This window comes from Procambarus clarkii, chromosome 72 (assembly GCF_040958095.1).
Source record: "Procambarus clarkii isolate CNS0578487 chromosome 72, FALCON_Pclarkii_2.0, whole genome shotgun sequence".
NCBI lineage: Eukaryota > Metazoa > Arthropoda > Malacostraca > Decapoda > Cambaridae > Procambarus > Procambarus clarkii.
In genome coordinates this window covers 14,107,246-14,132,630 of record NC_091221.1, presented here as the reverse complement: position 1 = coordinate 14,132,630, position 25,385 = coordinate 14,107,246, and the positions used below count along the sequence as shown (strand labels likewise).

At 57.7% G+C, this 25,385-nt stretch overlaps 1 protein-coding gene across 1 annotated transcript in view; it reads left to right on the top strand.

The window, feature by feature from the left end:
- Window positions 1-3,953: 3,953 nt before the first annotated feature.
- The window catches only part of LOC138356481 (uncharacterized), a 29,844-nt gene continuing 8,412 nt past the window's right edge, over window positions 3,954-25,385 (top strand). Inside the window, exon 1 of the mRNA XM_069312643.1 lies at window positions 3,954-4,164. Coding sequence (XP_069168744.1) covers window positions 3,962-4,164 — 203 coding nt within the window. The 5' untranslated portion in view covers window positions 3,954-3,961. The remainder of the gene's footprint in view (window positions 4,165-25,385) is intronic.

Genomic DNA, 25,385 nt, shown 5'->3' with positions numbered 1-25,385 from the left:
GCCCACCACGGCTGAGGGCACACTAGGAGCCCACCACGGCTGAGGGCACACCAGGAGCCCACCACGGCTGAGGGCACACCAGGAGCCCACCACGGCTGAGGGCACACCAGCAGCCCACCACGGCTGAGGGCACACCAGGAGCCCACCACCGCTGAGGGCACACCAGGAGCCCACCACCGCTGAGGGCACACCAGGAGCCCACCACCGCTGAGGGCACACCAGGAGCCCACCACCGCTGAGGGCACACCAGGAGCCCACCACGGCTGAGGGCACACCAGGAGTCCACCACATCTGAGGGCACACCAGGAGCCCACCACGGCTAAGGGCACACCAGGAGCCCACCACGGCTGAGGGCACACCAGGAGCCCACCACGGCTGATTGCACACCAGGAGCCCATCACGGCTGAGGGCACACTAGGAGCCCACCACGGCTGAGGGCACACCAGGAGCCCACCACGGCTGAGGGCACACCAGGAGCCCACCACGGCTGAGGGCACACTAGGAGCCCACCACGGCTGAGGGCACACCAGGAGCCCACCACGGCTGAGGGCACACCAGGAGCCCACCACGGGTGAGGGCACACCAGGAGCCCATCACGGCTGAGGGCACACTAGGAGCCCACCACGGCTGAGGGCACACCAGGAGCCCACCACGGCTGAGGGCACACCAGCAGCCCACCACGGCTGAGGGCACACCAGGAGCCCACCACGGCTGAGGGCACACCAGGAGCCCACCACGGCTGAGGGCACACCAGGAGCCCACCACATCTGAGGGCACACCAGCAGCCCACCACATCTGAGGGTACACCAGCAGCCCACCACATCTGAGGGCACACCAGCAGCCCACCACATCTGAGGGCACACCAGGAGCCCACCCCATCTGAGGGCACACCAGGAGCCCACCACATCTGAGGGCACACCAGGAGCCCACCACATCTGAGGGCACACCAGGAGCCCACCACATCTGAGGGTACACCAGCAGCCCACCACATCTGAGGGCACACCAGCAGCCCATCACATCTGAGGGCACACCAGCAGCCCACCACATCTGAGGGCACACCAGGAGCCCACCACGTCTGAGGGCACACCAGCAGCCCACCACATCTGAGGGCACACCAGCAGCCCACCACATCTGAGGGTACACCAGGAGCCCACCACATCTGAGGGCACACCAGGAGCCCACCACATCTGAGGGCACACCAGGAGCCCACCACATCTGAGGGCACACCAGCAGCCCACCACGGCTGAGGGCACACCAGGAGCCCACCACATCTGAGGGCACACCAGGAGCCCACCACATCTGAGGGCACACCAGCAGCCCACCACATCTGAGGGTACACCAGGAGCCCACCACATCTGAGAGCACACCACATCTGAGGGCACACCAGGAGCCCACCACATCTGAGGGCACACCAGGAGCCCACCACATCTGAGGGCACACCAGGAGCCCACCACATCTGAGGGCACACCAGGAGCCCACCACATCTGAGGGCACACCAGGAGCCCACCACATCTGAGGGCACACCAGGAGCCCACCACATCTGAGGGCACACCAGCAGCCCACCACATCTGAGGGCACACCAGGAGCCCACCACATCTGAGGGCACACCAGCAGCCCACCACATCTGAGGGTACACCAGGAGCCCACCACATCTGAGAGCACACCACATCTGAGGGCACACCAGGAGCCCACCACATCTGAGGGCACACCAGGAGCCCACCACATCTGAGGGCACACCAGGAGCCCACCACATCTGAGGGCACACCAGGAGCCCACCACATCTGAGGGCACACCAGGAGCCCACCACATCTGAGGGCACACCAGCAGCCCACCACATCTGAGGGCACACCAGGAGCCCACCACATCTGAGGGCACACCAGGAGCCCACCACATCTGAGGGCACACCAGGAGCCCACCACATCTGAGGGCACACCACATCTGAGGGCACACCAGGAGCCCACCACATCTGAGGGCACACCAGGAGCCCACCACATCTGAGGGCACACCAGGAGCCCACCACATCTGAGAGCACACCAGGAGCCCACCACATCTGAGGGCACACCAGGAGCCCACCACATCTGAGAGCACACCAGGAGCCCACCACATCTGAGGGCACACCAGGAGCCCACCACATCTGAGGGCACACCAGGAGCCCACCACATCTGAGAGCACACCAGCAGCCCACCACATCTGAGAGCACACCAGCAGCCCACCACATCTGAGAGCACACCAGCAGCCCACCAAGACCTACCAACTCCCAGCACTGGCGACGGGGTGCACACGGCCCTGAAGTGTAGCTGCCCCTAACCCAATAACAACAACAACAGTATAAATGAAATTAAAGTTCATAACCGGTAGACATGAGCAGTGGCCTCGTGTCTACCTTACAACTGTGATCAGCCACATGCGCCACCAGACACCACACATATAACCAGGATAACATCAATGGTGTATGTCAAACATTTATATAGCATTAAGAAACTTGGAAAAGAAAGCTTTCAGCTCTTGTACCACTAACTCTCGACCATCATTAGGATATGCAGCCCCCATTGTGGCATCCCCACCTGAAACAAAACCCTTAGGTTTACTAAATTGCTGCAAAACTAATCTCATTTCTACTGTTTACACAGGTGGGCGCTGAAGCAGACGACTTCTGCCTCCAGTTAGCAGGTTTAGAACATTCTCTTCCCATACATCATCTCAAGCTTTAACCATTCTAGTTTTCCGTGGAACAATACCCATCAATCAATTTACAACCAGGTCTCCAATTACTGACGGGTGAACATAGGCGACCAGTTAAGATCATAGCCCAGTCGACCCTGTCTAGAGCTGGAGCCCAGTCGGCTCTGTCTAGGGCTGGAGCCCAGTCGGCTCTGTCTAGGGCTGGAACCCAGTCGGCTCTGTCTAGGGCTGGAGCCCAGTCGGCTCTGTCTAGGGCTGGAGCCCAGTCGGCTCTGTCTAGGGCTGGAACCCAGTCGGCTCTGTCTAGGGCTGGAGCCCAGTCGGCTCTGTCTAGGGCTGGAGCCCAGTCGGCTCTGTCTAGGGCTGGAACCCAGTCGGCTCTGTCTAGGGCTGGAGCCCAGTCGGCTCTGTCTAGGGCTGGAACCCAGTCGACCCTGTCTAGGGCTCGAGCCCAGTCGACCCTGTCTAGGGCTAGAGCCCAGTCGACCCTGTCTAGGGCTCGAGCCCAGTCGACCCTGTCTAGGGCTAGAGCCCAGTCGACCCTGTTTAGGGCTTGAGCCCAATCGACCCTGTCTAGGGCTAGAGCCTGGCTGAGGTGGTTGGCGAGGCGAAGGGCGAGGTACGAGTTATGAGGAAAACCTTAAGAAACTTCATCTCACCATTTTTGGGAAACATGAAGGATATGAGGCGACAAGACTTGTAAGATTTGTGAGACACCTGTAAGACACATTTGTAAGACACTTGTAAGATTTTCAGATATAAGAAAGTGGACAAAACAAGATTAACATTAACAGAGGAAGGAAAATAGGATACGAATATTAAGAACTCAGATTAGTCATGTGATTGTTAACAATAAGTTATTCAGTGTAAGATTAATGAACAAGTGGAGTGAGATACAAGTGGTGATGGGCGAGGCTATACTATGGTGGCCAGCAGGTCGGGGACAATTATATAATAGGCTACCTGCGACAGAAAGGCCAGGCCCAGGAGCTGAAGCTCATCTTGCAAGAACATATAAGTGAGCATAACCTAGTGTGAGACACAAGGGACAAAGACTGTTCTCAGCGGTCGAGGTATAACCCAAAAAACGTAATATACCAGACAGTTATTGTCAGGTTTGTAATGGAGAGCCGAGTGTGCGGCAGTACACTTTTTAAATTTTACATCATGTAATTATCATGAAATATAAACAATAAAATGCCTCCAAAATATTAAAACAAATATAAAATTATTTAATAAATTTGCTATATATATTAAAGAAATGTGGTAGTGGGAATATATGAGAATGGTTGAGGAGGAAGAAGTGGGAGTGGAAGGTGGTGGAGGAGGCGAAGCTGCTGCTGCCGTCGGCCGCCATGGCGTCTCGCCGCACCTGTCACGTTCGCAGTCTCAACGCGTCCACCACACCTACAGTCTCAACGTCCCCACCGCACGCCCACAGACTCAACGCGCCCACCACGGACACTACACTGAACAACAAAGGTGAGGTGATGCTAGTTAATGTTTGCCCTGTAGGTGTAACTGAGGCAGAGGAGAACAGGCCCGCCGCCGCCGCCATTGTTTACATTGAAGAACGTTTCCAGACACGTTTTTATAATTATATTTAGGTTGTGTTTTAACGTTAATAACATAAAGTTGGCTTCTCAGGCCTTCAGTAAAGCTGTAAACTTGATTAGTTCTGGTGTTTTAATATTATACTGGAGACACCGGCCAGATGAACTGGTGTGTGGCCGGCCGCCTGCCTCGCTTGTTTGTGGCTGTGGAGGCGTGGGCGTGGCTGTGGGGGCGTGGGTGTGACTGTGGGTTCGTGGGCGTGGCTGTGGGGTCGTGGACATGGCTGTGGAGTCCTGGGCGTGGTTGTGGAATCCTGGGCGTGGTTGGTGGGTCATGGGCGTGGTTGTGTGGTCGTGGGCGTGACTGTGGGTTCGTGGGCGTGGCTGTGGGGTCGTGGACATGGCTGTGGAATCCTGGGCGTGGTTGTGGAATCCTGGGCGTGGTTGTGGAATCCTGGGCGTGGTTGTGGAATCCTGGGCGTGGTTGTGGAATCTTGGGCGTGGCTGTGGGGTCGTGGGCGTGGCTGTGGGGTCGTGGGCGTGGCTGTGGGGTCGTGGGCGTGGCTGTGGGTTCGTGGGCTTGTGGGTTGGAGTGGAGTGGAGGCGTGGGCTTGTGGGTTGGAGTGGAGTGGAGGCGTGGGCTTGTGGGTTGGAGTGGAGTGGAGGCGTGGGCTTGTGGGTTGGAGTGGAGTGGAGACGTGGGCTTGTGGGTTGGAGTGGAGTGGAGACGTGGGTTGGAGTGGAGTGGAGGCGTGGGCTTGTGGGTTGGAGTGGAGTGGAGGCGTGGGCTTGTGGGTTGGAGTGGAGTGGAGTGGAGGCGTGGGTTTGTGGGTTGGAGTGGAGTGGAGTGGAGGCGTGGGCTTGTGGGTTGGAGTGGAGTGGAGGCGTGGGCTTGTGGGTTGGAGTGGAGTGGAGGCGTGGGCTTGTGGGTTGGAGTGGAGTGGAGGCGTGGGCTTGTGGGTTGGAGTGGAGTGGAGGCGTGGGGTTGTGGGTTGGAGTGGAGTGGAGTGGAGGCGTGGGCTTGTGGGTTGGAGTGGAGTGGAGTGGAGGCGTGGGCTTGTGGGTTGGAGTGGAGTGGAGGCGTGGGCTTGTGGGTTGGAGTGGAGTGGAGGCGTGGGCTTGTGGGTTGGAGTGGAGTGGAGTGGAGGCGTGGGCTTGTGGGTTGGAGTGGAGGGGAGTGGAGGCGTGGGCTTGTGGGTTGGAGTGGAGTGGAGGCGTGGGCTTGTGCGAGTGGAGTGGAGTGGAGGCGTGGGCTTGTGGGTAGGAGTGGAGTGGAGGCGTGGGCTTGTGGGTAGGAGTGGAGTGGAGACGTGGGCTTGTGCGAGTGGAGTGGAGTAGAGTGGAGGCGTGGGCTAGTGCGAGTGGAGTGGAGGCGTGGGCTTGTGCGAGTGGAGTGGAGTGGAGTGGAGGCGTGAGCTTGTGCGAGTGGAGTGGAGTGGAGGCGTGGGCTTGTGCGAGTGGAGTGGAGGCGTGGGCTTGTGCGAGTGGAGTGGAGGCGTGGGCTTGTGCGAGTGGAGTGGAGGCGTGGGCTTGTGCGAGTGGAGTGGAGGCGTGGGCTTGTGCGAGTGGAGTGGAGGCGTGGGCTTGTGCGAGTGGAGTGGAGGCGTGGGCTTGTGCGAGTGGAGTGGGGGCGTGGGCTTGTGCGAGTGGAGTGGGGGCGTGGGCTTGTGCGAGTGGAGTGGGGCGTGGGCTTGTGCGAGTGGAGTGGGGGCGTGGGCTTGTGCGAGTGGAGTGGGGGCGTGGGCTTGTGCGAGTGGAGTGGGGGCGTGGGCTTGTGCGAGTGGAGTGGGGGCGTGGGCTTGTGCGAGTGGAGTGGGGGCGTGGGCTTGTGCGAGTGGAGTGGGGGCGTGGGCTTGTGCGAGTGGAGTGGGGGCGTGGGCTTGTGCGAGTGGAGTGGGGGGTGGGCTTGTGCGAGTGGAGTGGGGGCGTGGGCTTGTGCGAGTGGAGTGGGGGCGTGGGCTTGTGCGAGTGGAGTGGGGGCGTGGGCTTGTGCGAGTGGAGTGGGGGCGTGGGCTTGTGCGAGTGGAGTGGGGGCGTGGGCTTGTGCGAGTGGAGTGGGGGCGTGGGCTTGTGCGAGTGGAGTGGGGGCGTGGGCTTGTGCGAGTGGAGTGGGGGCGTGGGCTTGTGCGAGTGGAGTGGGGGCGTGGGCTTGTGCGAGTGGAGTGGGGCGTGGGCTTGTGCGAGTGGAGTGGGGGCGTGGGCTTGTGCGAGTGGAGTGGGGGCGTGGGCTTGTGCGAGTGGAGTGGGGGCGTGGGCTTGTGCGAGTGGAGTGGGGGCGTGGGCTTGTGCGAGTGGAGTGGGGGCGTGGGCTTGTGCGAGTGGAGTGGGGGCGTGGGCTTGTGCGAGTGGAGTGGGGCGTGGGCTTGTGCGAGTGGAGTGGGGGCGTGGGCTTGTGCGAGTGGAGTGGGGGCGTGGGCTTGTGCGAGTGGAGTGGGGCGTGGGCTTGTGCGAGTGGAGTGGGGGCGTGGGCTTGTGCGAGTGGAGTGGGGGCGTGGGCTTGTGCGAGTGGAGTGGGGGCGTGGGCTTGTGCGAGTGGAGTGGGGGCGTGGGCTTGTGCGAGTGGAGTGGGGGCGTGGGCTTGTGCGAGTGGAGTGGGGCGTGGGCTTGTGCGAGTGGAGTGGGGGCGTGGGCTTGTGCGAGTGGAGTGGGGGCGTGGGCTTGTGCGAGTGGAGTGGGGGCGTGGGCTTGTGCGAGTGGAGTGGGGGCGTGGGCTTGTGCGAGTGGAGTGGGGGCGTGGGCTTGTGCGAGTGGAGTGGGGCGTGGGCTTGTGCGAGTGGAGTGGGGGCGTGGGGCTTGTGCGAGTGGAGTGGGGGCGTGGGCTTGTGCGAGTGGAGTGGGGGCGTGGGCTTGTGCGAGTGGAGTGGGGGCGTGGGCTTGTGCGAGTGGAGTGGGGGCGTGGGCTTGTGCGAGTGGAGTGGGGGCGTGGGCTTGTGCGAGTGGAGTGGGGGCGTGGGCTTGTGCGAGTGGAGTGGGGGCGTGGGCTTGTGCGAGTGGAGTGGGGGCGTGGGCTTGTGCGAGTGGAGTGGGGCGTGGGCTTGTGCGAGTGGAGTGGGGGCGTGGGCTTGTGCGAGTGGAGTGGGGGCGTGGGCTTGTGCGAGTGGAGTGGGGGCGTGGGCTTGTGCGAGTGGAGTGGGGGCGTGGGCTTGTGCGAGTGGAGTGGGGGCGTGGGCTTGTGCGAGTGGAGTGGGGGCGTGGGCTTGTGCGAGTGGAGTGGGGGCGTGGGCTTGTGCGAGTGGAGTGGGGGCGTGGGCTTGTGCGAGTGGAGTGGGGGCGTGGGCTTGTGCGAGTGGAGTGGGGCGTGGGCTTGTGCGAGTGGAGTGGGGCGTGGCTTGTGCGAGTGGAGTGGGGGCGTGGGCTTGTGCGAGTGGAGTGGGGGCGTGGGCTTGTGCGAGTGGAGTGGGGGCGTGGGCTTGTGCGAGTGGAGTGGGGCGTGGGCTTGTGCGAGTGGAGTGGGGGCGTGGGCTTGTGCGAGTGGAGTGGGGCGTGGGCTTGTGCGAGTGGAGTGGGGGCGTGGGCTTGTGCGAGTGGAGTGGGGGCGTGGGCTTGTGCGAGTGGAGTGGGGGCGTGGGCTTGTGCGAGTGGAGTGGGGGCGTGGGCTTGTGCGAGTGGAGTGGAGGCGTGGGCTTGTGCGAGTGGAGTGGAGTGGAGGGCGTGGCTTGTGTGGAGTGGAGTGGAGGCGTGGGCTTGTGGGTGGAGTGGAGTGGAGCGTGGGCTTGTGCGAGTGGAGTGGAGTAGAGTGGAGGCGTGGCTTAGTGCGAGTGGAGTGGAGGCGTGGGCTTGTGCGAGTGGAGTGGAGTGGAGTGGAGGCGTGGCTTGTGCGAGTGGAGTGGAGTGGAGGCGTGGGCTTGTGCGAGTGGAGTGGAGGCGTGGGCTTGTGCGAGTGGAGTGGGCGTGGGCTTGTGCGAGTGGAGTGGGGCGTGGGCTTGTGCGAGTGGAGTGGGGGCGTGGGCTTGTGCGAGTGGAGTGGGGCGTGGGCTTGTGCGAGTGGAGTGGGGCGTGGGCTTGTGCGAGTGGAGTGGGGCGTGGGCTTGTGCGAGTGGAGTGGGGGCGTGGGCTTGTGCGAGTGGAGTGGGGGCGTGGGCTTGTGCGAGTGGAGTGGGGGCGTGGGCTTGTGCGAGTGGAGGAGTGGAGGCGTGGGCTTGTGCGAGTGGAGTGGAGGCGTGGGCTTGTGGAGTGGAGTGGAGTGGAGGCGTGGCTTGTGCGAGTGGAGTGGGAGTGGAGGCGTGGGCTTGTGCGAGTGGAGTGGAGGCGTGGCTTGTGCGAGTGGAGTGGAGTGGAGTGGAGGCGTGGCTTGTGCTGGAGTGGAGTGGAGGCGTGGGCTTGTGCGAGTGGAGTGGAGGCGTGGCTTGTGCGAGTGGAGTGGAGGCGTGGGCTTGTGCGAGTGGAGTGGGGCGTGGGCTTGTGCGAGTGGAGTGGAGGCGTGGGCTTGTGCGAGTGGAGTGGGCGTGGGCTTGTGCGAGTGGAGTGGGGGCGTGGGCTTGTGCGAGTGGAGTGGGGGCGTGGGCTTGTGCGAGTGGAGTGGGGCGTGGGCTTGTGCGAGTGGAGTGGGGGCGTGGGCTTGTGCGAGTGGAGAGTGGGGCGTGGGCTTGTGCGAGTGGAGTGGGGGCGTGGGCTTGTGCGAGTGGAGTGGGGGCGTGGGCTTGTGCGAGTGGAGTGGGGGCGTGGGCTTGTGCGAGTGGAGTGGGGGCGTGGGCTTGTGCGAGTGGAGTGGGGGCGTGGGCTTGTGCGAGTGGAGTGGGGGCGTGGGCTTGTGCGAGTGGATGGAGTGGGGCGTGGGCTTGTGCGAGTGGAGTGGGGGCGTGGGCTTGTGCGAGTGGAGTGGGGGCGTGGGCTTGTGCGAGTGGAGTGGGGGCGTGGGCTTGTGCGAGTGGAGTGGGGGCGTGGGCTTGTGCGAGTGGAGTGGGGGCGTGGGCTTGTGCGAGTGGAGTGGGGGCGTGGGCTTGTGCGAGTGGAGTGGGGGCGTGGGGGGGGGGCTTGTGCGAGTGGAGTGGGGGCGTGGGCTTGTGCGAGTGGAGTGGGGCGTGGGCTTGTGCGAGTGGAGTGGGGGCGTGGGCTTGTGCGAGTGGAGTGGGGGCGTGGGCTTGTGCGAGTGGAGTGGGGGCGTGGGCTTGTGCGAGTGGAGTGGGGGCGTGGGCTTGTGCGAGTGGAGTGGGGGCGTGGGCTTGTGCGAGTGGAGTGGGGGCGTGGGCTTGTGCGAGTGGAGGGGGCGTGGGCTTGTGCGAGTGGAGTGGGGGCGTGGGCTTGTGCGAGTGGAGTGGGGGCGTGGGCTTGTGCGAGTGGAGTGGGGGCGTGGGCTTGTGCGAGTGGAGTGGGGGCGTGGGCTTGTGCGAGTGGAGTGGGGGCGTGGGCTTGTGCGAGTGGAGTGGGGGCGTGGGCTTGTGCGAGTGGAGTGGGGCGTGGGCTTGTGCGAGTGGAGTGGGGGCGTGGGCTTGTGCGAGTGGAGTGGGGGCGTGGGCTTGTGCGAGTGGAGTGGGGGCGTGGGCTTGTGCGAGTGGAGTGGGGGCGTGGGCTTGTGCGAGTGGAGTGGGGGCGTGGGCTTGTGCGAGTGGAGTGGGGGCGTGGGCTTGTGCGAGTGGAGTGGGGGCGTGGGCTTGTGCGAGTGGAGTGGGGGCGTGGGCTTGTGCGAGTGGAGTGGGGGCGTGGGCTTGTGCGAGTGGAGTGGGGGCGTGGGCTTGTGCGAGTGGAGTGGGGGCGTGGGCTTGTGCGAGTGGAGTGGGGGCGTGGGCTTGTGCGAGTGGAGTGGGGCGTGGGCTTGTGCGAGTGGAGTGGGGGCGTGGGCTTGTGCGAGTGGAGTGGGGGCGTGGGCTTGTGCGAGTGGAGTGGGGGCGTGGGCTTGTGCGAGTGGAGTGGGGGCGTGGGCTTGTGCGAGTGGAGTGGGGGCGTGGGCTTGTGCGAGTGGAGTGGGGGCGTGGGCTTGTGCGAGTGGAGTGGGGCGTGGGCTTGTGCGAGTGGAGTGGGGGCGTGGGCTTGTGCGAGTGGAGTGGGGGCGTGGGCTTGTGCGAGTGGAGTGGGGGCGTGGGCTTGTGCGAGTGGAGTGGGCGTGGCTTGTGCGAGTGGAGTGGGGCGTGGGCTTGTGCGAGTGGAGTGGGGGCGTGGGCTTGTGCGAGTGGAGTGGGGGCGTGGGCTTGTGCGAGTGGAGTGGGGGCGTGGGCTTGTGCGAGTGGAGGGGGCGTGGGCTTGTGCGAGTGGAGTGGGGGCGTGGGCTTGTGCGAGTGGAGTGGGGGCGTGGGCTTGTGCGAGTGGAGTGGGCGTGGGCTTGTGCGAGTGGAGTGGGGGCGTGGGCTTGTGCGAGTGGAGTGGGGGCGTGGGCTTGTGCGAGTGGAGTGGGGGCGTGGGCTTGTGCGAGTGGAGTGGGGGCGTGGGCTTGTGCGAGTGGAGTGGGGGCGTGGGCTTGTGCGAGTGGAGTGGGGGCGTGGGCTTGTGCGAGTGGAGTGGGGGCGTGGGCTTGTGCGAGTGGAGTGGGGCGTGGGCTTGTGCGAGTGGAGTGGGGGCGTGGGCTTGTGCGAGTGGAGTGGGGGCGTGGGCTTGTGCGAGTGGAGTGGGGGCGTGGGCTTGTGCGAGTGGAGTGGGGGCGTGGGCTTGTGCGAGTGGAGTGGGGGCGTGGGCTTGTGCGAGTGGAGTGGGGGCGTGGGCTTGTGCGAGTGGAGTGGGGGCGTGGGCTTGTGCGAGTGGAGTGGGGGCGTGGGCTTGTGCGAGTGGAGTGGGGGCGTGGGCTTGTGCGAGTGGAGTGGGGGCGTGGGCTTGTGCGAGTGGAGTGGGGGCGTGGGCTTGTGCGAGTGGAGTGGGGGCGTGGGCTTGTGCGAGTGGAGTGGGGCGTGGGCTTGTGCGAGTGGAGTGGGGGCGTGGGCTTGTGCGAGTGGAGTGGGGGCGTGGGCTTGTGCGAGTGGAGTGGGGCGTGGGCTTGTGCGAGTGGAGTGGGGCGTGGGCTTGTGCGAGTGGGGTGGTGCGTGGTGTGGAGTGGAGTGGAGTGGGGGCGTGGGCTTGTGCGAGTGGAGTGGGGGTGGGCTTGTGCGAGTGGAGTGGGGCGTGGGCTTGTGCGAGTGGAGTGGGGGGCTTGTGCGAGTGGAGTGGGGCGTGGCTTGTGCGAGTGGAGTGGGGCGTGGGCTTGTGCGAGTGGAGTGGGGGCGTGGGCTTGTGCGAGTGGAGTGGGGCGTGGCTTGTGCGAGTGGAGTGGGGGCGTGGTTGTGCGAGTGGAGTGGGGGCGTGGGCTTGTGCGAGTGGAGTGGGGCGTGGGCTTGTGCGAGTGGAGTGGGGCGTGGGCTTGTGCGAGTGGAGTGGGGCGTGGGCTTGTGCGAGTGGAGTGGGGGCGTGGGCTTGTGCGAGTGGAGTGGGGCGTGGGCTTGTGCGAGTGGAGTGGGGCGTGGGCTTGTGCGAGTGGAGTGGGGGCGTGGGCTTGTGCGAGTGGAGTGGGGCGTGGGCTTGTGCGAGTGGAGTGGGGGCGTGGGCTTGTGCGAGTGGAGTGGGGCGTGGGCTTGTGCGAGTGGAGTGGGGCGTGGGCTTGTGCGAGTGGAGTGGGGGCGTGGGCTTGTGCGAGTGGAGTGGGGCGTGGGCTTGTGCGAGTGGAGTGGGGGCGTGGGCTTGTGCGAGTGGAGTGGGGGCGTGGGCTTGTGCGAGTGGAGTGGGGGCGTGGGCTTGTGCGAGTGGAGTGGGGGCGTGGGCTTGTGCGAGTGGAGTGGGGGCGTGGGCTTGTGCGAGTGGAGTGGGGGTGGGCTTGTGCGAGTGGAGTGGGGGCGTGGGCTTGTGCGAGTGGAGTGGGGGCGTGGGCTTGTGCGAGTGGAGTGGGGGCGTGGGCTTGTGCGAGTGGAGTGGGGGCGTGGGCTTGTGCGAGTGGAGTGGGGGCGTGGGCTTGTGTGGAGTGGGGGCGTGGGCTTGTGCGAGTGGAGTGGGGGCGTGGGCTTGTGCGAGTGGAGTGGGGGCGTGGGCTTGTGCGAGTGGAGTGGGGGCGTGGGCTTGTGCGAGTGGAGTGGGGGCGTGGGCTTGTGCGAGTGGAGTGGGGCGTGGGCTTGTGCGAGTGGAGTGGGGGCGTGGGCTTGTGCGAGTGGAGTGGGGCGTGGGCTTGTGCGAGTGGAGTGGGGGCGTGGGCTTGTGCGAGTGGAGTGGGGGCGTGGGCTTGTGCGAGTGGAGTGGGGGCGTGGGCTTGTGCGAGTGGAGTGTGGGGCGTGGGCTTGTGCGAGTGGAGTGGGGGCGTGGGCTTGTGCGAGTGCGAGTGGGGCGTGGGCTTTGTGCGAGTGGAGTGGGGGCGTGGGCTTGTGCGAGTGGAGTGGGGGCGTGGGCTTGTGCGAGTGGTAGTGGGGGCGTGGGGCTTGTGCGAGTGGAGTGGGGGGCGTGGGCTGTGCGAGTGGAGTGGGGGGCGTGGGCTTGTGCGAGTGGAGTGGGGGCGTGGGCTTGTGCGAGTGGAGTGGGGGCGGGGGCTTGTGCGAGTGGAGTTGGGGGCGTGGGCTTGTGCGAGTGAGTGGGGGCGTGGGCTTGTGCGAGTGGAGTGGGGGCGTGGGCTTGTGCGAGTGGAGGGGGGCGTGGGCTTGTGCGAAGTGGAGTGGGGGCGTGGGCTTGTGCGAGTGGAGTGGGGGCGTGGGCTTGTGCGAGTGGAGTGGGGCGTGGGCTTGTGCGAGTGGAGTGGGGGCGTGGCTTGTGCGAGTGGAGTGGGGGCGTGGGCTTGTGCGAGTGGAGTGGGGGCGTGGGCTTGTGCGAGTGGAGTGGGGGCGTGGGCTTGTGCGAGTGGAGTGGGGGCGTGGGCTTGTGCGAGTGGAGTGGGGGCGTGGGCTTGTGCGAGTGGAGTGGGGGCGTGGGCTTGTGCGAGTGGAGTGGGGGCGTGGGCTTGTGCGAGTGGAGTGGGGGCGTGGGCTTGTGCGAGTGGAGTGGGGGCGTGGGCTTGTGCGAGTGGAGTGGGGGCGTGGGCTTGTGCGAGTGGAGTGGGGGCGTGGGCTTGTGCGAGTGGAGTGGGGGCGTGGGCTTGTGCGAGTGGAGTGGGGGCGTGGGCTTGTGCGAGTGGAGTGGGGGCGTGGGCTTGTGCGAGTGGAGTGGGGGCGTGGGCTTGTGAGAGTGGAAGTGGGGGCGTGGGCTTGTGCGAGTGGAGTGGGGGGCGTGGGCTTGTGGCGAGTGGAGTGGGAGGGAGGGGCTTGTGCGAGTGGAGTGGGGGCGTGGGCTTGTGCGAGTGGAGTGGGGGCGTGGGCTGTGCGAGTGGGAGTGGGGGCGTGGGCTTGTGCGAGTGGAGTGGGGGCGTGGGCTTGTGCGAGTGGAGTTGGGGGCGTGGGCTTGTGCGAGTGGAGTGGGGGCGTGGGCTTGTGCGAGTGGAGTGGGGGCGTGGGCTTGTGCGAGTGGAGTGGGGGCGTGGGCTTGTGCGAGTGGAGTGGGGGCGTGGGCTTGTGCGAGTGGAGTGGGGGCGTGGGCTTGTGCGAGTGGAGTGGTGGGGGCGTGGGCTTGTGCGAGTGGAAGTGGGGGCGTGGGCTTGTGCGAGTGGAGTGGGGGCGTGGGCTTGTGCGAGTGGATTGGGGGGCGTGGGCTTGTGCGAGGTGGAAGTTGGGGCGTGGGCTTGTGCGAGTGGAGTTGGGGCGTGGGCCTTGTGCGAGTGGAGTGGGGGGCGTGGGCTTGTGCGAGTGGAGTGGGGGCGTGGGCTTGTGCGAGTGGAGTGGGGGGCGTGGGCTACTTGTGCGAGTGGAGTGGGGGCGTGGGCTTGTGCGAGTGGAGTGGGGCGTGGGCTTGTGCGAGTGGAGTGGGGGGCGTGGGCTTGTGCGAGTGGAGTGGGGGCGTGGGCTTGTGCGAGTGGAGTGGGGGGTGGGCTTGTGCGAGTGGAGTGGGGGCGTGGGCTTGTGCGAGTGGAGTGGGGGCGTGGGCTTGTGCGAGTGGAGTGGGGGCGTGGGCTTGTGCGAGTGGAGTGGGGGCGTGGGCTTGTGCGAGTGAGTGGGGGCGTGGGCTTGTGCGAGTGGAGGTGGGGGCGTGGGCTTGTGCGAGTGGAGTGGGGGGCGTGGGCTTGTGCGAGTGGAGTGGGGCGTGGGCTTGTGCGAGTGGAGTGGGGGCGTGGGCTTGTGCGAGTGGAGTGGGGGGCGTGGGCTTGTGCGAGTGGAGTGGGGGCGTGGGCTTGTGCGAGTGGGAGTGGGGGCGTGGGCTTGTGCGAGTGGAGTGGGGGCGTGGGCTTGTGCGAGTGGAGTGGGGGCGTGGGCTTGTGCGAGTGGAGTGGGGGGCGTGGGCTTGTGCGGAGTGGAGTGGGGGGCGTGGGCTTGTGCGAGTGGAGTGGGGGCGTGGGCTTGTGCGAGTGGAGTGGGGGCGTGGGCTTTGTGCGAGTGGAGTGGGGGCGTGGGGCTTGTGCGAGTGGAGTGGGGGCGTGGGCTTGTGCGAGTGGAAGTGGGGGCGTGGGCTTGTGCGAGTGGAGTGGGGGCGTGGGCTTGTGCGAGTGGAGTGGGGGCGTGGGCTTGTGCGAGTGGAGTGGGGGCGTGGGCTTGTGCGAGTGGAGTGGGGGCGTGGGCTTGTGCGAGTGGAGTGGGGGCGTGGGCTTGTGCGAGTGGAGTGGGGGCGTGGGCTTGTGCGAGTGGAGTGGGGGCGTGGGCTTGTGCGAGTGGAGTGGGGGGCGTGGGCTTGTGCGAGTGGAGTGGGGGCGTGGGCTTGTGCGAGTGGAGTGGGGGCGTGGGCTTGTGCGAGTGGAGTGGGGGCGTGGGCTTGTGCGAGTGGAGTGGGGGCGTGGGCTTGTGCGAGTGGAGTGGGGGCGTGGGCTTGTGCGAGTGGAGTGGGGGCGTGGGCTTGTGCGAGTGGAGTGGGGGCGTGGGCTTGTGCGAGTGGAGTGGGGGCGTGGGCTTGTGCGAGTGGAGTGGGGGCGTGGGCTTGTGCGAGTGGAGTGGGGGCGTGGGCTTGTGCGAGTGGAGTGGGGGCGTGGGCTTGTGCGAGTGGAGTGGGGGCGTGGGCTTGTGCGAGTGGAGTGGGGGCGTGGGCTTGTGCGAGTGGAGTGGGGGCGTGGGCTTGTGCGAGTGGAGTGGGGGCGTGGGCTTGTGCGAGTGGAGTGGGGGCGTGGGCTTGTGCGAGTGGAGTGGGGGCGTGGGCTTGTGCGAGTGGAGTGGGGGCGTGGGCTTGTGCGAGTGGAGTGGGGGCGTGGGCCTTGTGCGAGTGGAGTGGGGGCGTGGGCTTGTGCGAGTGGAGTGGGGGCGTGGGCTTGTGCGAGTGGAGTGGGGGCGTGGGCTTGTGCGGTGGAGTGGGGGCGTGGGCTTGTGCGAGTGGAGTGGGGGCGTGGGCTTGTGCGAGTGGAGTGGGGGCGTGGGCTTGTGCGAGTGGAGTGGGGGCGTGGGCTTGTGCGAGTGGAGTGGGGCGTGGGCTTGTGCGAGTGGAGTGGGGGCGTGGGCTTGTGCGAGTGGAGTGGGGGCGTGGGCTTGTGCGAGTGGAGTGGGGGCGTGGGCTTGTGCGAGTGGAGTGGGGGCGTGGGCTTGTGCGAGTGGAGTGGGGGCGTGGGCTTGTGCGAGTGGAGTGGGGGCGTGGGCTTGTGCGAGTGGAGTGGGGGCGTGGGCTTGTGCGAGTGGAGTGGGGGCGTGGGCTTGTGCGAGTGGAGTGGGGGGCGTGGGCTTGTGCGAGTGGAGTGGGGGCGTGGGACTTGTGCGAGTGGAGTGGGGGCGTGGGCTTGTGCGAGTGGAGTGGGGGCGTGGGCTTGTGCGAGTGGAGTGGGGGCGTGGGCTTGTGCGAGTGGAGTGGGGGCGTGGGCTTGTGCGAGTGGAGTGGGGGCGTGGGCTTGTGCGAGGTGGAGTGGGGGCGTGGGCTTGTGCGAGTGGAGTGGGGGCGTGGCTTGTGCGAGTGGAGTGGGGGCGTGGGCTTGTGCGAGTGGAGTGGGGGCGTGGGCTTGTGCGAGTGGAGTGGGGGCGTGGGCTTGTGCGAGTGGAGTGGGGGCGTGGGCTTGTGCGAGTGGAGTGGGGGCGTGGGCTTGTGCGAGTGGAGTGGGGGCGTGGGCTTGTGCGAGTGGAGTGGGGGGCGTGGGCTTGTGCGAGTGAGTGGGGGGAGGGGCGGGTGCGAGTGGGTGGGGGGTGGCTTGGTGCGAGTGGAGGTGGGGGCGTGGGCTGTGCGAGTGGAGTGGGGGCGTGGGCTTGTGCGAGTGGAGTGGGGGCGTGGGCTTGTGCGAGTGGAGTGGGGGCGTGGGCTTGTGCGAGTGGAGTGGGGGCGTGGGCTTGTGCGAGTGGAGTGGGGGCGTGGGCTTGTGCGAGTGGAGTGGGGGCGTGGGCTTGTGCGAGTGGAGTGGGGGCGTGGGCTTGTGCGAGTGGAGTGGGGGCGTGGGCTTGTGCGAGTGGAGTGGGGGCGTGGGCTTGTGCGAGTGGAGTGGGGGCGTGGGCTTGTGCGAGTGGAGTGGGGGCGTGGGCTTGTGCGAGTGGAGTGGGGGGCGTGGGCTTGTGCGAGTGGAGTGGGGGCGTGGGCTTGTGCGAGTGGAGTGGGGGCGTGGGCTTGTGCGAGTGGAGTGGGGGCGTGGCTTGTGCGAGTGGAGTGGGGGCGTGGGCTTGTGCGAGTGGAGTGGGGGGCGTGGGCTTGTGCGAGTGGAGTGGTGGGCGTGGGCTTGTGCGAGTGGAGCCCGTGGTGCTTGTGCGAGTGGAGCCGCGGGCTTGTGCGAGTGGAGTGGAGGCGAGGCGTGGGCTTGTGGAGTGAAGTGGAGGCGAGGCGAGGCGTGGACTTTCTTTTATTGGGGCAGGGTTCACTAACCAATTTTTGCAGGCGGGCTTGTGCTCTAGCTCTTGGATCCCAATTTTCTCGTTGCTGGTTATCTAATGCAATGACTCCTGACCTATTTCCCTATCATAGCTGCAGGTAAAGTGATGAATAATGTTTGCCTCCACAACCTAGCTGATCCTTAAGGACATTCCATTTACTACTACAGTCTGGCTCGTTCTCGACGCACAATCGTGAATTTCGGGTTCGAATCCCGGTCGGGACAGAAATGGTTGCGTGTGTGTGGGAGTGTGTGTGTGCTCACCGAGTTGTGTTCGTGGGGGTTGAGCTCTGGCTCTTTGGTCCCGCCTCTCAACTGTCAATCAACTGGTGTACAGATTCCTGAGCCTACAGGGCTCTATCTATATTTGAAACTGTATATAGTATATGGAGTCAGCCTCCACTACATCACTTCCTAATGCATTCCATGTGTTAACTACTGACACTAAAAAAGTTCTTTCTAACGTCTCTGTGGCTCATTTGGGTACCCAGTTTCCACCTGTATCCCCTTGTTCACGTACCACCCGTGTTAAACTGTTTATCTTCATCTACTCTGTCAATTCCTCTGAGAACTTTGTTTGTAGTTATCATGTCTCCCCTTACTCTTCTGTCTTCCAGTGTTGTAAGGTGCATTTCACGCAGCCTTTCTTCGTAACTGATGCCTCTTAGTTCTGGGACTAGTCTAGTGGCATATCTCTGAACTTTTTTCAGCTTTGCCTTGTGCTTGACAAGGTATGGGCTCCATTCTGGGGCCGCATACTCCAGGATTGGTCTTACATATGTGTTATGCAAGGTTCTGAATGATTCCTTACACAGGTTCCTTTAGGCAGTTATGATGTTAGTGAGCCTCACATATGCCGCGGATGTTATTCTCTTGATGTGGGCTGCTGGAGACAGGTTTGATGTGATATCAACTCCTAGATCTTTCTCTGTGCATTTCAAGAAAGACTTCGTCTCCCATTCTGTATCCTGTATAATACAGGATAATAATAGTGGCTGTAACAGCCACTAATACACGTAGCGTTTCGGACAGGTCCCTGGAATACGATCCCCCATCGCGAAGAATCGTTGTTACAACGAAGTACACATTTTACTGTTGCGTTAAACAGAGGCTACAGTTAAGGATTTGCGCCTTGTGTGCTTGTGATTTGCGCCTTCCTCTGGTATCCAAGGAAAGATTCCATCTTCCTTGCGCTAAAGTGAAGACCTCCTGGAATTTCTTATTCAGTTCCTCGCACACTTGTCGTTTGTAGTGGATCTGTCTGCCCCTATCCTTAATTTCATTACCTGTTCCTTTACTGTTATTTTTCTCCTGATGTGGCTGTGCAGAAATTAAGGTTGTCTTTGCCTTGCTTGCGATGTCATTTTCGTATTGTCTTTCTGCCTCTCTTCTCAACCTGACATATTCATTCCTGGCACTCTGGTATCTTTCTCTGCTCTCAAGTGTCCTGTTATCTCTATAGTTTCTCCATGCCATTTTTACTTTGCTTAGGTAGCCTACATTTCTGATTAAACCATGGGTTTCTCATCTTCATTTCAATGTTTTCATTTTGGACCGGGACAAAGTTTGTTTGCTGCTTCCTTGCACTTTTGCGTGATGTAGTCCTTCATGTCTTGGGCCGTCTTTCCCCTGAGCTTTGTTTTCCATGTTATATCTGTCAGGAATTTTCTTGACATGAATTAAATGTTGAAAAATATATAAAATTATTAAGTCATCTAAAATCAAGAACTCTCTAAAGTCTACAGCAAAACAATGACTAGTGTTACTTTGACATGTAATGGTTGAATTACTTAGTCACTGAATGGTTGTGCAAACTCAGAGAACATTCTCAAGAACAAATGGCTATAATCTGCAATTAGGTAGAATGAAAATATTGTGTAGGTTGTAATCTACATTGCTATATATTAATTAAAGAATGTGAAGTATTAATTATTGCGCCATTCAAGATCAAGGAGACTTCTAAACTTCAGTGAGGTCACTGTGACTTGTAACTGTTGAGTTACTAGACTATAATTCATCACTGAAGCATCATGATCACCTCAAACTCAAATGAAGAATTGTCTGCAGCAAGGCAGAATTAAATTTGGTATAAATTTGCACTATAGTGCAGTAGTCATTTTAGACTAATAGTATAACTAAGTTGCCAACCTAGCTAAATGTTATTTAATATTAGAGAACTGAATAAGTTTATTCATTAAAATCAAGGAAAAGACCGAGTCGACAATGAGAGTAGTAGCTTAGTCATTGTGACTTGTAGCTAGTTGAATTACAGCTCTTAGGCTTGTCACTCAAAACTCATTAATGCAACTTCAACTTTAAATGAGAGAGAATTTTATTTAAATCAGTCTTTATTAATAGTCAACTATGTTTTATAATGAGCACAGACTCTGCTGGTACTCTGTTGACACTAACTAATGTCTCTAATGCCTACCTAAATAGATGGTTAAATTTTCCGAAACCTACATAATTAGAGGGCTAAGCTATTTGTGACAACTTATCAATTTTTGGTAGTGTCTCACTAGCTGAATAGTGAGCGGATCTGCTCGTTTGTTAATACATTGGGCTACAGTGTCATAGCCCTCTAAAGACTTAACGCATAGTCTAACTAAATTATGTATGAGTAGTGGGTCCTACGCAGGTTATATCATGGTGAGCAATAATAGTTTCAAGTTATCATGGTGAGCAATAATAGTTTCAAGTTATCATGGTGAGCAATAATAGTTTCAAGTTATCATGGTGAGCAATAATAGTTTCAAGTTATCATGGTGAGCAATAATAGTTTCAAGTTATCATGGTGAGCAATAATAGTTTCAAGTTATCATGGTGAGCAATAATAGTTTCAAGTTATCATGGTGAGCAATAATAGTTTCAAGTTATCATGGTGAGCAATAATAGTTTCAAGTTATCATGGTGAGCAATAATAGTTTCAAGTTATCATGGTGAGCAATAATAGTTTCAAGTTATCATGGTGAGCAATAATAGTTTCAAGTTATCATGGTGAGCAATAATAGTTTCAAGTTATCATGGTGAGCAATAATAGTTTCAAGTTATCATGGTGAGCAATAATAGTTTCAAGTTATCATGGTGAGCAATAATAGTTTCAAGTTATCATGGTGAGCAATAATAGTTTCAAGTTATCATGGTGAGCAATAATAGTTTCAAGTTATCATGGTGAGCAATAATAGTTTCAAGTTATCATGGTGAGCAATAATAGTTTCAAGTTATCATGGTGAGCAATAATAGGCTTGAGTCAGCGTGAGGAGCAATAAGGCGTTCAAATATCATGGTGAACAATAATGGGCTCAATTATCATGGTGAACAATAATGGGCTCAATTATCATGGTGAACAATAATGGGCTCAATTATCATGGTGAACAATAATGGGCTCAATTATCATGGTGAACAATAATGGGCTCAATTATCATGGTGAACAATAATGGGCTCAATTATCATGGTGAACAATAATGGGCTCAATTATCATGGTGAACAATAATGGGCTCAATTATCATGGTGAACAATAATGGGCTCAATTATCATGGTGAACAATAATGGGCTCAATTATCATGGTGAACAATAATGGGCTCAATTATCATGGTGAACAATAATGGGCTCAATTATCATGGTGAACAATAATGGGCTCAATTATCATGGTGAACAATAATGGGCTCAATTATCATGGTGAACAATAATGGGCTCAATTATCATGGTGAACAATAATGGGCTCAATTATCATGGTGAACAATAATGGGCTCAATTATCATGGTGAACAATAATGGGCTCAATTATCATGGTGAACAATAATGGGCTCAATTATCATGGTGAACAATAATGGGCTCAATTATCATGGTGAACAATAATGGGCTCAATTATCATGGTGAACAATAATGGGCTCAATTATCATGGTGAACAATAATGGGCTCAATTATCATGGTGAACAATAATGGGCTCAATTATCATGGTGAACAATAATGGGCTCAATTATCATGGTGAACAATAATGGGCTCAATTATCATGGTGAACAATAATGGGCTCAATTATCATGGTGAACAATAATGGGCTCAATTATCATGGTGAACAATAATGGGCTCAATTATCATGGTGAACAATAATGGGCTCAATTATCATGGTGAACAATAATGGGCTCAATTATCATGGTGAACAATAATGGGCTCAATTATCATGGTGAACAATAATGGGCTCAATTATCATGGTGAACAATAATGGGCTCAATTATCATGGTGAACAATAATGGGCTCAATTATCATGGTGAACAATAATGGGCTCAATTATCATGGTGAACAATAATGGGCTCAAATATCACGTTAATTCATAGGTGAGCTGTTAAGTCAGCTCGTTAAATTAGTGCAGGATCCTTCTCGAGGGATAGCTAAGCACAGAATCAATGGAAGATTCATGGGTGAGCAGTAATTTGCTCGAATTAGCGTAGGGAGCAATAAGGCGTTCAAATATCATGGCGAACAATAATGCGCTCGAATGTCACGTTAATTCATAGGCGAACAGTTGAGTCTGCTCGTTTTAAGCATGTTAGGTTACAATATTTAAAGTTTAATGTTAATTGATTGAATGATGGGAAACCTAAGGTTGCTGGAAAATGTATATTGTTACTACGACTAAACTTGCTTGGAAGATAATTTGTAACGGATTATCCGAACCTATACGTTTCATGGTTTAATAGTTCTCTCTTATATATTTACTTACAAATTTGCAAGTTGCAATCTTGCTCGGGCTGTGCTTTTACAAAAACGTTCCTAAGATTGCTTAAGAGCAGAAGCGAAAGGAAAACAGCTCAAACAAAATTTAAAGAAAATAAATCATTAGATCCAAGTGCAGAAAACTTTAAATGTAGTTGTCTGGTTAAGACTAATATAAGGTTTTCTTGGCAGACCTTAAGCACTGGATTATTTTGGACCTTGGTCCTGGTGAATTTGCAAGTGTAGAAGTTTCTCAATGATTTCGTGTTACTGTTAAATTCATTGGGTGCTAGAATCTTTTGCCTAATTTAATTAAAATACATAGGGAGAGTGTGGTCAATTATTACTGTCGAGAATAATTCAGGGTCTACAGGGGGTTCAGAGGCTTGGTCGCTGTGACATGAACCTGCTTAGGCTGCGGACCACTGATTGTCCACTGAGAGCCATAAAAACATCTCGGCAAATATTAACTGTACTCGACTCAATCTGGGTATATTACTCAGCTGGGTTTCTCCTTTATACTTGGTGCTGGAGAATTCATTTACTGCTGATTAATTTCTATTAACGTTGTTGTTAGCAGGTATAGGCTTGTTCAGGTTTAAAACTGTACCTGTAAGTAGGTAGCCACCTGCAGAGTGGAGGAAATGCATGCTCTGTTGTTTAACATGACCAGTAATAAACTGGTAGTAGTAGTCTGCAGTAGATTTACATTGTTGAGACAGTCAGACATTAGCTGGTTGTCAGCCAACTTAATTCCATTCTTCTGTAGGAAATTGGCTGTGTACCCTAGACCTTTAATATTTAGGTCAAATCGTATTTGATCTACCACTATGGCCTTGACAGACCGGACATAACCACCTAGGCATACGAGCCATTGTACTATTGAGTATTCTTGGGGTCCCCTATTGATCATGAACTCTGACAGGTTTAATTTTACCTGTGTGATTTTTTTTATTTTTTATTTTTTTTTTATTTTTAAAACAGAGCAAGTACAGCGTACAGTAACCATATAAACAGGAAAGCACAGAATAACGAAGAACATAGAATAACAACAACACAGATAACAAGTAACACTGACCAACACAGATCAACACAAAAGTGTAAACAAAGAATAACAGAAAACACATAAGAACACACACAAAAACAAAAGCAGCACTACCCAGACGGCGCGCGCCAAAAGCGTCAGTAATTACAAAAGCGCACAAGGAACACAATAAACCAAGGGTAAAGTATAAACAGGAATACACATACAAAGAAACACATACAAAAATACCACAAACGCAAAACACACGCACCATGCGCCACACCACACAACAGCAGACAACACACGCACCATGCGCCACACCACACAACAGCAGACAACACACGCACCATGCGCCACACCACACAACAGCAGACAACACACCATAACAAACATGTCATAAAACACAATAACAAACATGTCAATATAACACTGGAAATACAACACAGTAAGTAAATGCAGGAAAATAACAATGGAATACAACAAAGCAATACACAGCACAGTACATAAAATAAAGGAAACAGAACACATTAGCATTACATAGTAAAATAACATAGTAAAAAATAAAGGAATTGGTATAGTACAAACCGACATTGGAACATATAACACAGTAAAATGACACAGAGAACAGAACAAAGTGTAGAAAAAAAAGTAAACACACGAACAAACAACACATGCCACCCATATGGGGCGTGCCAACAGGAACTATAATGAAAAGCACATAACACAAGGCAGCAAGACAAAATGACAATAAACACAAGCATACAAAAAACACACAACCATGGAACACATACGAAACAAACACAGCCACCCAGCACACAACCCCGACCCCCACAGACAGAGGACGGCCAGCCACCAAGCAGAAAGAAAAAACACCCACGCACCGGACACATCAGGAGAGAGACAGACATGCCACACAACACACCCATACCCACCCACACACAAACAAAATCCTGCCACACAAGGTAACCAAGCAAACCCCAGTACACACAAAACCCCAAAGACAAACACTGACCCCCCAAACCCCCACCCACCAGAGGGAACCGAACCAAAGGAACACGCACAGACACACACACAACCACACCCACAGGAACCCACCACCTACACCAACGCAGCACCCCGGACATACTCGACCGTGAACCAAGCATCAAAAACCCTAGGAAAGGAGCGACGCAACCACCACATAGTATAAGACAGACGGCCTTTCAAAAAGCCCAAAATCCTCCCCACCCCATACCCCTCAATACTACCAACCCATAAACAAAAAATATAGTCCGCTAACAACACCCTGAGCGTGTTACGCACCCGCTTGGAGCCCCGAGGGAACGAAAAAAACAAAAACCGCAATAGGTCGACCTGCACCCCTGGACCACAAAAGGCAGCAATGACATCCCGCAACCACCCAACCAAACCCTGAACCCGCGCACAAAAATAAAAGACGTGCAACTGAGTCTCACGTCTCTCACAATGAACACAACCATCAGAGGCGACCAAACCCAACATAAAGAGCCTTGCATTCGTAGCCAAAGACTCGTGCAAATATCGAAAAACCAACTCACGCGTCCGTGGCGCAATACACGGCCCACTCAACGCCTCCCACACATTCCCCCAGTCGAAACAAGGGTACAAACTTTCGACCCTGGGAGGCACCCGAGAGGCAAGTGCCCCATACACCTCCCGACAACCAAAAGAGACAAACCCAGGAAATCGACAAAGCGCCCGAAGGATCAAAACCGCCCACGAATACACTGGAGGCGTATACATGGCCACCTCCCGGCAACGATCCAGATCAAGCAAAAAACTAAACCTCGTAGAGCAGTAAAACAACCCCAAGGAGTTTAACCCACCCCCTAACACCAAACTCCTCCGAACCGACCCCCAAAACAAAGCCAACGCCTTCACATAGACATCAGGAATACCAATTCCACCTTCTGACACCTTAAGACATAACGTAGATCGACGAACCGGATGATACCGGCCACACCACACATAACGATACACCAAACCCTCCAGAGCGCGAGCCTTCCGCCGATCCAACGGAAAACACTGCGCAACAAACCAGACCCGCGACAAAACCTTACAAGACACGACAATCGCCCGCTGGTAAATAGTCAGGGCCCGTTGCGACAACATCCCCACAGCTACGCCCACCCCCCCCCCCCCCCCGCGAAACTGCCTCCCAATTAAACTCCAAAGACTGCACATACGACCTAAACCACGTAATCCCCAGAACCCGAATGGACTGAACCACCGGAAACCACGAACCAGACCACACCAAACGAGAGGCCCAACCCCCCAACCCCAGAAGACAAGACTTTCCACGATTGACCAAAGCCCCTGTAGCCGACTCAAATTGAAACACCAAATCCTGACAAGCAGGCACAGAACCCTCAGAGGCAACAAACAAGACTGTGTCGTCCGCATAACCACAAATCTTGAGGGACAAGCCATTCGGCAAACACGGCGAGACAACTGAACGACAAGCACGCACTGCGCGAACAAAGGGCTCCTGAAACAGAATATATAGAAGCATCGACAGAGGACACCCCTGTCGAACCGAACGCCGAATAGCGAAGGGAGCACTAAGGAACCCATTGACACACACCCTACTACTACAACCAGCATACAACATCCGTATCCAGCCCACAAACTGGGGCGGGAAACCAAACCTCTCCAGGACCCGCAAAACAAACCCAATCGGCACGCGATCAAAAGCCTTGGACCAATCCAGGCTTATCATGGCCGCGGGAACA